This window comes from Lepidochelys olivacea (genome assembly GCF_965140295.1).
Source record: "Lepidochelys olivacea isolate rLepOli2 genome assembly, chromosome: 8".
Lineage (NCBI taxonomy): Eukaryota > Metazoa > Chordata > Testudines > Cheloniidae > Lepidochelys > Lepidochelys olivacea.
In genome coordinates, this window is record NC_140418.1 from 91,377,027 (window position 1) to 91,389,605 (window position 12,579).

The 12,579-nt window shown below is 39.5% G+C and overlaps 1 protein-coding gene across 5 annotated transcripts in view; it reads left to right on the top strand.

Moving 5' to 3' along the window:
- Window positions 1-12,579, top strand: part of DOCK7 (dedicator of cytokinesis 7) — a 147,891-nt gene that overhangs the window by 36,336 nt on the left and 98,976 nt on the right. For all 5 annotated transcript variants that reach the window (XM_084637481.1, XM_084637482.1, XM_084637483.1 and 2 more), the window contains 7 exons: window positions 1,213-1,388; window positions 1,644-1,712; window positions 4,597-4,726; window positions 4,837-5,049; window positions 5,489-5,574; window positions 9,034-9,100; window positions 10,594-10,743. In XM_084637481.1, the coding sequence (XP_084493607.1) occupies window positions 1,213-1,388; window positions 1,644-1,712; window positions 4,597-4,726; window positions 4,837-5,049; window positions 5,489-5,574; window positions 9,034-9,100; window positions 10,594-10,743 (891 nt within the window). The remainder of the gene's footprint in view (window positions 1-1,212; window positions 1,389-1,643; window positions 1,713-4,596; window positions 4,727-4,836; window positions 5,050-5,488; window positions 5,575-9,033; window positions 9,101-10,593; window positions 10,744-12,579) is intronic.

The window sequence follows — 12,579 nt, forward strand, 5'->3', positions numbered from 1 at the left end:
GTTTAACTTGAACTCAAACCCTCCATCCTCCTGGGGTTCTAGGACCCTGTGTCTGAGCCTGAGTCCAAGACGGAAGAGAGGTTTGGGCTCAAGCCTGAGTCTGAGCCTGGGCTTACATTGCAGTGTAGACATACTCCTTGGGTGTTGACAGTAGGTCCAGCTTGTGCCCCCCCAAAAACCCTTAGCGAGGTGGCGTTTGCATATGCATTAAAAAAACTGGTTGGTGTGCACTGCTGGAAGACACTCAGATACTATGACGATAAGTGTGATATAAGAACCAATACAGAATAGGATATAGTCCAGAATAGATCAACAGAGGCAGGTAGCTTTCATTTTGGAGACTTTTCCATTTGAGAATCTGTGAGGAGTCATTCTTTTTCGTACAGAGTACATTCCCTATCCAGGTTATAACCATTTTCAGATCAGACATGTTTTTGGGCCTACACTATCTGATGGTTGTGTAGGGGATATGGAACGCTGTTAATTTTGGAGATCACATGCTGTCAAGGGATAGCCACGTGTCGGAATCTGCCATTCATGTTGCTGTGGTTGGTGCAAATCCTATAGATCTTACACAAGTAAAACTCCTTTGGGGAGCTGGGGAAAAGACTACAGGATTTAGTGCATAGTAAATGAATCTAATTTACTCTTCAGTATAAGTCTGTGGGACTCTTTTTGAGGGGGAAGAGTAGATTATGTTTTGCATTCCCGAGAGAAGACATTTACATGGAGACAGTGTTAGCTTTCATAGGGGTGTTCCCTTCACTGTTTATAGTGATTTTGCAACTGTATCTGCATTCCCCAGGGTAAATGAGTTCTGTGTGTCTCTTGAGTCAAAGAGTGACCTTTGGTGGTAGTTCAGATTTGTGGGTAATCAAAGAGAAAGTGACAGATCACCAGTAATAAAATGAGAGATTTACTTTTGAGTTAAACTAATGAATTTCCAGCTCTTATGGAAAATGTGGTAGAAGCAATGTCAGTGATACTATAATGATTAGCATAATATACATACCAGGAGAGGTAGCTGGATAAAACATAGGGTGTGAAAATTAGCTTCATACTGTATGTTGGTTCAGACTAACTGCAGTCTGGCAATAGACCAAGCTGCTGTTTTAATTGGGAGGTCAATCTGGTTTTAAAAGTGCAGTAGAAAATAAGACTTGCTTTTGATTGTTCTCATTAAAAACTCTCCCACGGCTTGACTTCTCTTAGGTTCCACTTACGGAAGCTGTGGATCCAGTGGATTTGGAAGAATATCTTATTACACATCCACTTGCAATGGATTCCGGGCCTTTGAGGGACTTGCTTGAATTTCCTCCAGATGATATTGAAGTTGTGTACAGTCCTCGAGAATGTAGGACTCTTGTGTCAGCTGTACCTGAAGAGAGGTAAGGTGCAGAAAACTGCAGGCCTGACCTGCAAACACATGTATCTTTTCACATGGAAGTGGACCCCATTGAGTTCAAAGGAGCTGCTTGGGGTATAAGTGTTTGCGAGGTGGGGGCCAAATTTTTCTTTTACAATAAATTCTTCCATGTGCGTGAAAAAGATCGTACTTTAATATACTATGAAGTGAAAAGTCGATATGTCATTAGAAAAATTAATTTTTTGTGATTTGAAGAGATTGTCTTATTCTTTTACAGTGAAATGGACCCTCATGTGAGGGATTGTGTAAGAAGTTACACAGAAGATTGGGCAATTGTGAACAGAAAGTAAGTTACAATGTGATATTTATCATTTTGATTTAAGGTCCTGATCTTTCAAGGTGGATTCTGGTATGAGCAAACAGAATGATAACTGCAGACCTACATTTTCAGAAGTGACTAGGATTTTGGGTGCCTCTCCATATTTGGCTTCCTAAACCAAGTGAAGTGGATGCTCAACACATTCTGAAAATCAGGCCCTTCTAAGGTATCTGATGTTCCATGCCCAGAATCTGAAGCACCAGAAATCCTTTTTGTCATCAGTGATAACTTCCTTTAGGTATTGGACGGTAGGAAAAAATTAGGGAATATAAACATGCAGGTCAAATCTCTCTCTCACTCTCTCGGCATCAGTTTCTTACAAAAAGAAAATAGGTTTGGGAAGGTTTAGTGTACACTTTTGGTGGGTGAGCATTTCTGTAGTAAAGGTGTCTAAAGTAATAATCATGTGTTCTCAAAGAGGTTCTGCAGTTGTACATTACTTTAAAAATGCTTAGTAATATTTAAACTCTACCAACATTTACATAATGCTTTGACTTAACTGTTTAGAGCCTGAACATAAATTGATTAATTTATGCAAATCAGTAGGAAAATGTCTGGGTAGCTTTTCTTTTAAAAGTGTGTCTTGAATGACTAAAGTTCTGGCAACTATAAAAGAATCACGGCCAAGGAGCAAGTGATCCGTGTGATGCTACATCACCTAAAAATGACACTACGATAGCTGCTGCCATGTCCTTGTGGCAGCTGCTACAGTTCACTGGATTTAATATTGTCCCAAGCACCACTGTAGGGAATGCTGAAGACTTGCTTTTCAGAGATAGCATAGCCTAAGAAAAACAAGGTCTGTAATTTTTTAAAAAAAAAAAGGGAGGGGGGCGGCTTTATTTACTCACCTGTGTTTGTAAGCAAATAGTCTAGTTTCCGCCATATACTGGGGCAGCATAACCCACATAGCCAGCAGACATGCATCACTAAATTTAACAAAGGTTTGCACCGTTTCCAAATGTGCATGTCTAAATGTTGCCCTCCCCTATGTGGGTGCACCAGAGAGGGAAAGAGTGCAAGGAGTACTACCCCACTCATACAGGAAGCAAACAAGTCTGACTCCCAACACTGGGTATTCAGAATAGACATAGCCACTGGAGGTTAACAGCACAAAATTAGGTGTGTCTGATTGGGTGAGGACAAGGCCTGGCTCTCACTCCCACGTTGTGGACCCAGGTGGCTGCCCTGAGGAAAGCGTTCCCTGTACAGATTAGCATGCTGAGTGCCCAAGAGACATTGTGTCTTTCAAAGGCATAATGTCTCCAACCTCTGCCATGGAAGTGGTGAGCCTCCTCCCACTCCTTGGCACAACTCGGTCTTGCTAGAGGCATCGCTAAGCCCTTTGAGACCAGAAGGAGTACAGACAAAATTAGCCTCCCAGATTGTGGTCCAGCTGATGCATACTAGCCACCAACTGCTAGAGGTAACATCCCCCCTCCACCTCCACCTCCACCCTCTGCAGAGGGTATGCTCTATCACCACAGCAAAGTGGTGGTGGGGGCTCGGAAGGCCTGATCCTACAAGTGTGGAGCAGCTCCTGGAAGTGCTGAGTGCACCCAGTTCCCCTTACCTACAGTTGAGGGTGCTCTGCACCTCCAGGAACTGATAGGAATCTTGCAGATTGAACCCTCCGTGCAGTTCCAACAGTGCAGATGAAACACTGGTGGGAGACAGCGGGTGTCTTGCCTGAATAAGGGCTGCAGGGTTGTGTGTGAAGCGGGAGAAGAGTCTGACTGCCTAGTTGGGAGGGACCGAGTTTAAATCTCAAAGTTTGGTCGCTTGCTCTATGGGTTGTCAGGATTGTGACTGCTGCAGGAGTAGCTTGCTGTACATGAAAAGGGGCAGTAACAGACTTGCTCATAAGCAGTCCCTTCAGGTCAGTGGTTAGAGTGGCATTGACTAGCTTTGGTTGGAGCTAAATCCAGCCCTTCTTATCTAGATTAGAAGGATGCTATAAAAAGGGGCTTCTGACATGTCTCCCTTCTGATCCTGCAAAACCTAATGGGGGAGAAATCCCTTATTCCAATATCTTTGTTTGCAGTTCTCTGTGCCCAGAGCATTTAGTGGGCCCTTGGCTCTCTTGAGTGAGTGCTCTAATTGTAAACACATTTTCTCTAATTATCTGAAAAAATAATAGGGTTTCCTAATGCTGACCTTTGCAGTAATTTGCTACCCTACACTGGAGGCAGCAATCCTAGAAAGCATTGAATGAAGCTAAGATTAAAACAAATTTTACTTTTATCAGCTAAGCCGTGATTGAAATGTAATACTTTTGAGTCTTTGCTTTGCACATTCAGATAATCTGGGTAAAACATTGTGTAGCTAACTGATAAATTGTAATAGTACCAGGGCCTGTATTATTCAAATTTCATTGGAATTTGAGGTCCCTCAGCATATTACTCAGCACTTCATAGGATCAGACCTGAAGTTGGCCCAAAGGCTGTTCATCCCCATGCTTTTAGCCAGTTTAACCCACTCTGCCTTTAGGTCCAGCTTTAAAATCACCATATTTTCCACCCAGGTTACTTGGGCTTACATAGGATTTCCTTTCAAAGCTAGTCAGTATTGTTTTGTATCTTAAAGCAGTCATATTGCTGTGGAGTGACATGAATCATTCCCAGTCCAGTGCAGAGCAAGAAGTGACCGGGAGAACGGGAAATAAACCTGAGTCTTCCACACAGCAGCACACATCATTACAAGCTTACTGTTAAGCATGACAACAAATATTTCTGGGAGTGATTTATAATTTAAAATGGTGCTGAGATAATCCTGTATATGCTCAAGTATGCTTGTTTGGAGATGGGGGTGAGAAGGATAAAAATTACTTGAAATATTCTGTTTTGAATAGATATCACAAACTGGGAACCGGATTTAATCCCAACACATTAGACAAACAGAAAGAGAGGCAAAAAGGGCTCCCCAAACAGATCTTTGAGTCGGATGAAGCTCCAGATGGCAACAGTTACCAAGATGAACAAGTAATGTGCCTTAAAACCCTGCCATGTAAAAGCTACACGATAGCCATGTTTTAAAAATATGACTCCTTCCCTATTGCATTATTAATTACATTTAATTTGTTAAATCTCAGGATGACCTTAAAAGACGTTCAATGTCAATAGATGATACTCCACGGGGCAGCTGGGCATGCAGTATTTTTGATCTGAAGAACTCCCTTCCTGATGCTCTCCTTCCAAACCTACTTGACCGAACCCCAAATGAGGAAATCGACCATCAAAATGATGATCAGAGGAAGTCAAACAGACACAAGGAGCTTTTTGCATTGCATCCAGCACCAGATGAGGTATTTTGAGTGAATGTGGAGTAAACTAGTCTAGAAAGAAAACATAAGGAGTAAGGGGAATGTGGGACAAAGTCAAATTACAATGGATTTAAAGTACTAAGGAAATAAGATCATCTCAGTTTAATTTCCATAAAACTGTATTCCAATTTGCCTGTAGTAGCATATGTTTTGAGCATGTGGACTAGCCAAGGATATTACTTTCCAAAGACCTTTTTTCTTTGTAGATCTCCAGTCCCCTATTATGTAGATACCCTAAATTAAATCCCGTAGCTCTTATTTATAGTCACAGTGAATGCAACATGCAGTTAAATCTTGAGGATTAAATTGTTACTTATGTTTTAGAAGAAAAAAAATCTGAACCTAGATTAGCGTTTTAATGATACTATTGGAGTGTAGCAATGACCCATGTGTAAATGACTGCTTCTGTGACAAATTCCAGGAGGAGCCTATTGAACGGCTTTGTGTCCCAGAAGTACCCAAAGAACATTTTGGTCAGAGACTTCTTGTGAAGTGTTTGTCTCTTAAGTGAGTATTATTTTAATATAGGGTCAAATTCAGCTGTTATACCAATGTTTAATGGGAGTAACTCTGTTGATTACCCCTTACTTAAAGGGACACAGTTAAGATTGTTCTTAGGCTTAAAAAGGCATGTATTATATTGTCATTAGTTGTGCAATATTATGGAACTCATATCAGCCAATTTTATGTGTCAAACCTTTGTGGTAAGTGTGTGAAATGGAAAACACTCATGTTTCCCTGGCTCACTGTACATCCGTTGTAGACAAATCTGTCGACGTGCCCTATCACCTATCATGAGCCCATACACGCTCAATTTGTTACATTGGGCCTTGGAGTAAGTCAGGCATTTTGTTTTTTGCCCTGTAGCAAAGTTTTTTGTTGTTGTTGTTTTTTTTTAAATCACAATGAAAACATTGCTGCAGATTTTTAAGATAAGGCTTTACAGTGTGAGACAACTGGCAGGGTTATGTGAAGGTTCAGGCTCAACAACCTTGACTGTATCCTTTTAAAAGCTAAGTCTTTGTACACTTAGCAAGCTTTAACTGGAGGAACGGAAACCTGTTAAACAAGTTTAATGAAGTGAAGCTCCTGAATATAGGGTTACCTGCTGCTGGATCATTGCCTATAACTCTTCTCTATTAACACAAGGTAAAATTTTACTGTTATTCCCTTAGAGAAATAAAGTACAAAACTGATTTTCCACACTGCTGTATTCATCTTCTGTGTCCTCAGTTAGATCAAGCCTTCTTGTTAGAGAGCTCAAGTTAGACTACATTGCCCCTCATAACTGAGACATATGTGGGACTTACCCCCTGCAGGTAAAACACTTCAGGGCCTGATGTAGCCTTAGAGATGAGCTGATATTTCAGCCTTTTATTTTACTGAGTGATGTCATGAGCTAGAACAAGATAATATGCAGTAGCAATGGAGCTATCTCTCCAAAAATAGCTGTATTTAATGGAAGTGAGTTAAATTTTAGAAATTAATGAGTTCTGCTATTTGAGGTTATCCTTTGTGTGTTAGTAAATTTATAGCAAATCTATCAAAACCATATTTGCCCCTAATACAAAGATTATTTGTACTTTGTGCTACTGTTTGTTATTTTTATGGCACCCAAAACTGTGCTAGATGCTTCGTGGTAGAGAGAGAGATGCGTGGGCCTTGCCCCAATGAGCTTACTGTTTAAAGCTACAGGTGAGTTAATGAATGGTGGCAAACAAACAGCGGGGGGGGGATGAGGAAGGACAAGGGTAACAGCAATTAAAAAAACAAACCTCAAGCAGGACTGTAACCTGGGACCATTGTCAGGCTGAGCCAGACAGACCTTATTGCAAATGTAGGGAAAATTACCTTTCCTATGTTCTGCTCCAAGACATTCCACTCCTCATTGTTAGGAGCAGTGCAGAACTATCAAGTTCAGATGCTCATGTTATGTATGATTCTTACAGAGAAATGATGCTGCATGCGGAGGTTTAGGGGCTCCTTCCTGCAAGGTGCTGTGTGCCTCCCATGAGCTGCTGAACGTGCTCCATCCCTATTTGCCTCATTCTGTTGATATAGCCCTCAGTACTGTGGTATTTGAATGCCTCCGAATCTTTTAACATATTTAGCATCACACCCCATTTTACAGAGAAGGAACTGAGGCACAGAGAGGCTAACTGACTTGCCCAACTTGTCACAGGAAGTCTGTGACAGAGCAGGGAATTGAACCCAGTTTTTCTCAATCCCAGGTTAGTGCCCTAACCACTTGGCCATCATTCCTTTCACAAGGAGCTGAGGCGACTTAGGTCTCCCGAGAGATGCTCAGAACTTTGTAGGACTAGCCCGTAAGAGCACCATGCTGCTCTCTGATACAGGAATCCAGATTGCTGCTTATCTATTAAAATATACCTTTGCTCTTGGGACCTTTCATTGATTTCAAAAGCATATACCACAGCGAACCAGACAGGTTCCAAAAGGGCACAGAGGATCTAACTAGAGAAGTGAACAATTACCCAACAGTAACTAACTTGAACAATCATTTGCTGTGTTCCCTTGCCAGTTATTTTTCACATATTTGTGTTGTGAATACTCAACGGCCTTGACTACATGGCCATGCAGCAAAGTCATAACTTTGAATAGTGGCATCAAACCTGTCATTGGAATGAATGTAATTTCATCAATAGAGTATCATGATACTTCTGATGAAAGATGGACACTTAATTATTATTCACCATGATTATTTGTACTTTGTTAGAATCTTTAATCCAGGGATTTCTAAGATGCCATCAAATATAACAATATAATACCATCTGTAATAATAGATGGTAGATATTGCATACTATATATTTACAAATATAAACTACCATAAGGTAGGTGCTATTTTACCATTTTACAGATGGGAGGTTATCGGCCCAGAGAAATTAAGTGACTTGTCCAAGACCACATGTTGAGTCAGAGCTAGTTCTGGGAATAAAAGAGATCTAGGTGCCAAATTCTCATGAAAGAAAAAAATTCAGATGCCAAGAGTTTTAAAAAAAAAAATTATGCAAATCCTTAGAAAAATTGTTTTTGGTTTTCTAACCAGCCATAGAGCTGGTCAGGAAATTTAGGCAAAAATGTTTCCATTGAAAATTGGAATCTTTTCAGATGAAATTGGTTGTGGGTAAGAAATTCTACCAATTCTAAGTTAGACGTTCTGAATCCCAGTCTCCTGCTCCAATCACTAGACACACAGCAACTCCTCCATATATCTTTTGAAAAAATTATCTTTTGATAATTCAGAAGCATGGCAAGAAAAGCTATACAAAGAATAAGAACTAGATTAATTTCTGTTCACAGAAGCTAAGGTTCCTCCATTTCCAATGGTCCAGCTATATCAGTTAATCATTTGCTTTTCTTCAAGGAAACCACTAGAGTGCTTTCCTTGGCTTCCAATAGCACCAGCAGATGATAACCAAATAAATAGCTTGAGTTTAGGATTCTGATCCTACACCACTGCAAATCAGTGAGATCAGGATCAGCCCCTGGAATTCTTCCCTGATCAGTTGCTCCTAGGAAAGAAGAAATAGTCTAGTTTTCATTGCCTGTTGACAGCAGTTTCAGATTCCACTTGTGTATCTTTCCCTGAGATGCGAACTGAGGAAGAGAGAGAAGCCGGACAAAAAAGGATACTATTAAGTTTCATATATCCGGTAGTCAGACTGAGCTAATGCTGGTGGCTATCTAGTAACACTTTTTTGGTAGCCCCATGAGTGTCTGCAGAATTTGTTTTCATTTGAAAGAATTCTGTAATAAGATTCTGGTCCTTTTTGGGTATGTCTCCACAGCAAAGAAAAACCCACGGCTCGGGGTGTGATGCTGTTTAATTGCTGTGTCGATTTTCCAGGCCCTGGCTGGAGCCTGGGCTCTAGGACCCTGTGAGGTTTTTGTTTTTGAGTCAAACTCAAGTCAGATCAATTTATTTATTTGTCTCTTCCCTTAAAGATTTGAAATTGAAATTGAACCCATTTTTGCAAGTTTGGCTTTGTATGATGTTAAAGAAAAGAAAAAGGTATGTAGTTATTATTTTTTACTTACATGGTGACATGTTTGTGTATGGGGCATTAAAGATATGTGTCCAAAGCACTTATGGTTGAAGGCCCTGATCCTGCAAATACTTCCTATCATGAAGCCAATGGGACTACTTATGGTAGGAGGTACAACATCCAGTAGTAAAGTATAGGTTTCAGTTGCACTGCTCATATATTTAAACAAGTACATTTTGCAGGCTCAGGCACCCAGTTTATGGTATTACAGAAATTTCAAAAAGCTGCATTCTCTCTGTCTTTAATGACACATCAGTTAAAACATACATGATTTTCTAAAAATATGTAAGCAACTTAAATCTGCATATCTGTAAAGGGACACTGTCAGCTAGTTTCAGGTTCAAAATGTATGAATGGAAAATTTAAACTAAAAAATGATTTTTTAAAAATAAAGATTTTTCTTTGAGTGATTCAAACATTGCCCTGGCATGTTGTCAATCCAAATAACATTTTGCTAGTGCATGAGAATAGGAAACTGACTAGAAACAAAACTGACCAGTCTGTTTTTGTAGTTCAAGTTGAGTGAAATGCAAAGTGAACGGAGTGTAAATAGTGAGAAGTAAGCTAGATTTTGAAAATTCTTTTGGTTTTTATAATCCAAGATATTGTTAGTAACCAAGGTAAAGATATTTTTAAAAATAAAGTATATGTCTTATTTTGACACTGTCCCTTCAATGCTTGAATATCTCAAATAGTCTTTTTTAAATGTGAGTAGGTAGACTTTGTAAACTTTGCTTAATTTTTCAGTCACATTTCTCAGGCCAGTTTTGACCATCTTATCGTTTCAGTCATTTTCTTTCATGTAGTATGTTTGTGAAGTGGCTTTAGTGACCTCTACTGTTGATAATGGCATGTTACTCCTTTTGGCATTGGAATCTTACTACAGACACTGGTATTTGATGTCTCTGTGGAATGTTTCAGTGTACTAAGGTTACTCAGCCCCATGCCATGCAATTTTTGTGTTTCAGCCTAGACTGGGGACACTACTCTTTTATAGATACTTCCACTGCATGCATCCAATGAAGTGAGCTGTAGCTCACGAAAGCTTATGTTCAAATAACTTTGTTAGTCTCTAGGGTGCCACAAGTACTCGTCGTTCTTTTTGCGGTTACAGACTAACACGGCTGCTACTCTGAAACCTTTCCTTCTCTGACACTTTGAAACTGTTGTAATAGTTAATCAAGGGATCATGTTTGAGAGAGGTACAGTAGGTTTTATAAATAACTTACATTGCTCTTTTCTTTTTGCATTCCTCTTCCCCTTATCATCTGCCTTTATGAGACTGTTTGTTTTGGACTTCAGACAATATGGATTGGTAATGTTGTTTGCTAAATAAGTGATATCAACAGAGGGCATTGTGCAGTCTTTTTCAGGAATGTTTTCAAATTGCCGGGGGTGTTCGTGAAGAGTTCACTATTAAGTGTAACAAACATCTAGAGCTAGCTAACATTTCCCTTAGATTTCAGAGAACTTCTACTTTGATTTAAACTCTGAACAAATGAAAGGAATGCTGCGTCCTCATGTCCCACCTGCTGCCATTACCACTCTGGCCAGATCAGCCATCTTTTCTATTACTTATCCCTCTCAGGATGTTTTTCTGGTAATAAAGGTAAGAAGGGTGTGTGTGGGGTGGGTGTGTGTGTGTGTGTGTGAGAGAGAGAGAGAAATGTCATTGTTCCTTGTTTATTTTAAATAAAAAACTAGGACCTGTAGACCACACAGGCCTGTGACTCAAATGTATTCAGGCAAATTTTGTCCCTAGGAGATGGTCGTGGGGTGTTCCCATAGGAGCGTCTGAGAATTTGATTCGTATCAATAGCTCTTTTTATGTTAAACATTTTTTATATCAGATACTCTCCAATGGAGAAGTAGGCTGGTTTTAATATTGAAAACCCTAGAAAACAGCTTAGTGCATAGCTTCTTTTTCGGGATTGCTATTTTCTGTGAAAGGAAACAGTTTGGTGGAGCGTTAAAATGATAGAGAAGCCACTGGGTAAAATTTAAAAAAAGAAGCACATGAGCCTAAGTACCATATTCAAAAGTGACCTAGGGCCAGATTTTCAAAGATATTTAGGCACCTAAAGATTTAGATAGGCACCTAGGAGCGTTTTCAAAACCATCTTATCAGGAGACTCCTACTGAAGTTCTACTGAGCCCCAGATAGCTAGATACTTAGGCATTGCTGCGCTGCAATGCCTAACTGATTTTGGAGCCTAAATCTCATTTTGAAAAGTGATTTAGACACTTGGGAGCCTAAATCCCATTGAAGTTAATTAAATATAATTTTTTAATTGTGACCTAAGTATGTGGTGTGCCAATAATGTTGCATTTCATCCCACGATTCTATTGCCATTTATTGCCTAGTTACTGTATCATTTTAACAGTTTCTCCTTTCACACACATGCATCTAGTTATCAAAAGCTCAGCTGTTGTATCTGTCTGTTGTATATGAAATAACTGTCTTTTTTATTATTATTATTATTATTAATAATTATTCCCCTATTACTGATTGGAAGGCAAATATTGACTTCTATAGAAATTACTAAGAGGGTCATCTTACATTTGCTGCATGTCCTCTCTTTTCAGCATACATCTTATTTTTTAAATAAATGTTGCATCCTATTTAACGGTTGGAAGGGGGAGAGTTTCCTTAAATAGACTTCAAAGTTATCATGCACAGAGGCTTCAGTGTTCTAAAAAGTATTCTGATTTGGTATTGAGTGTATATTTGAGGTGCTAATACATTTCATTCATAGTTACTTATACAGTGAAACCGCTTATATGTCAATGAATACATCCTAGTATGCTGTCTATAGCAGACTTTACAAAAGCTGACTTTACATAAGCTGCAAAAAACTAAAAAGGCTTGATCTTCAAACCTGGTCAGTAATTGAAAGAACCATATATGTCATGTAAGATATCTAAGTACCAGATCTGTGAGCATGATCAGGTAGATAAATATCGAAATTATATACATTGCATCTACTTTTTATTGGCACCTGCAAAATTGTGGGCCCCTGGAGGGAGGCTGGGATAAGGCCTGGTGGAAAATTAGACCCATAAAATGTAGTGTTGGTAACTTCAGGAATAAGGTGCGTGAAGATGAAAAACATTATTCCTCCTCTCATTTGGTTAGAAGAACGCCCCAATGGGAGGGACATTCATTCCCCAGCTGGCTGAAATTGGCAATTGGATCAGTTCTCTACCTCAGTCCCAGAATGAATTCTTTCCCATTGGAGAAAAGGGAATGTGACACGCCCTTTGTATTTACAGCCATTGGTTACATCACCCTATAGCAAGCCATGTGTTAAAAATTGATTCTGAATGTATGCACAGATAGATTAAGCTTTTGGAAGTAAATTAATGTGGTGGCTCAGTCAAAATTGTCCCAAGAAAGATCAAGGAGTTTGGTAATTTAGGTCATATTCTGATCTCAGATTTGCCA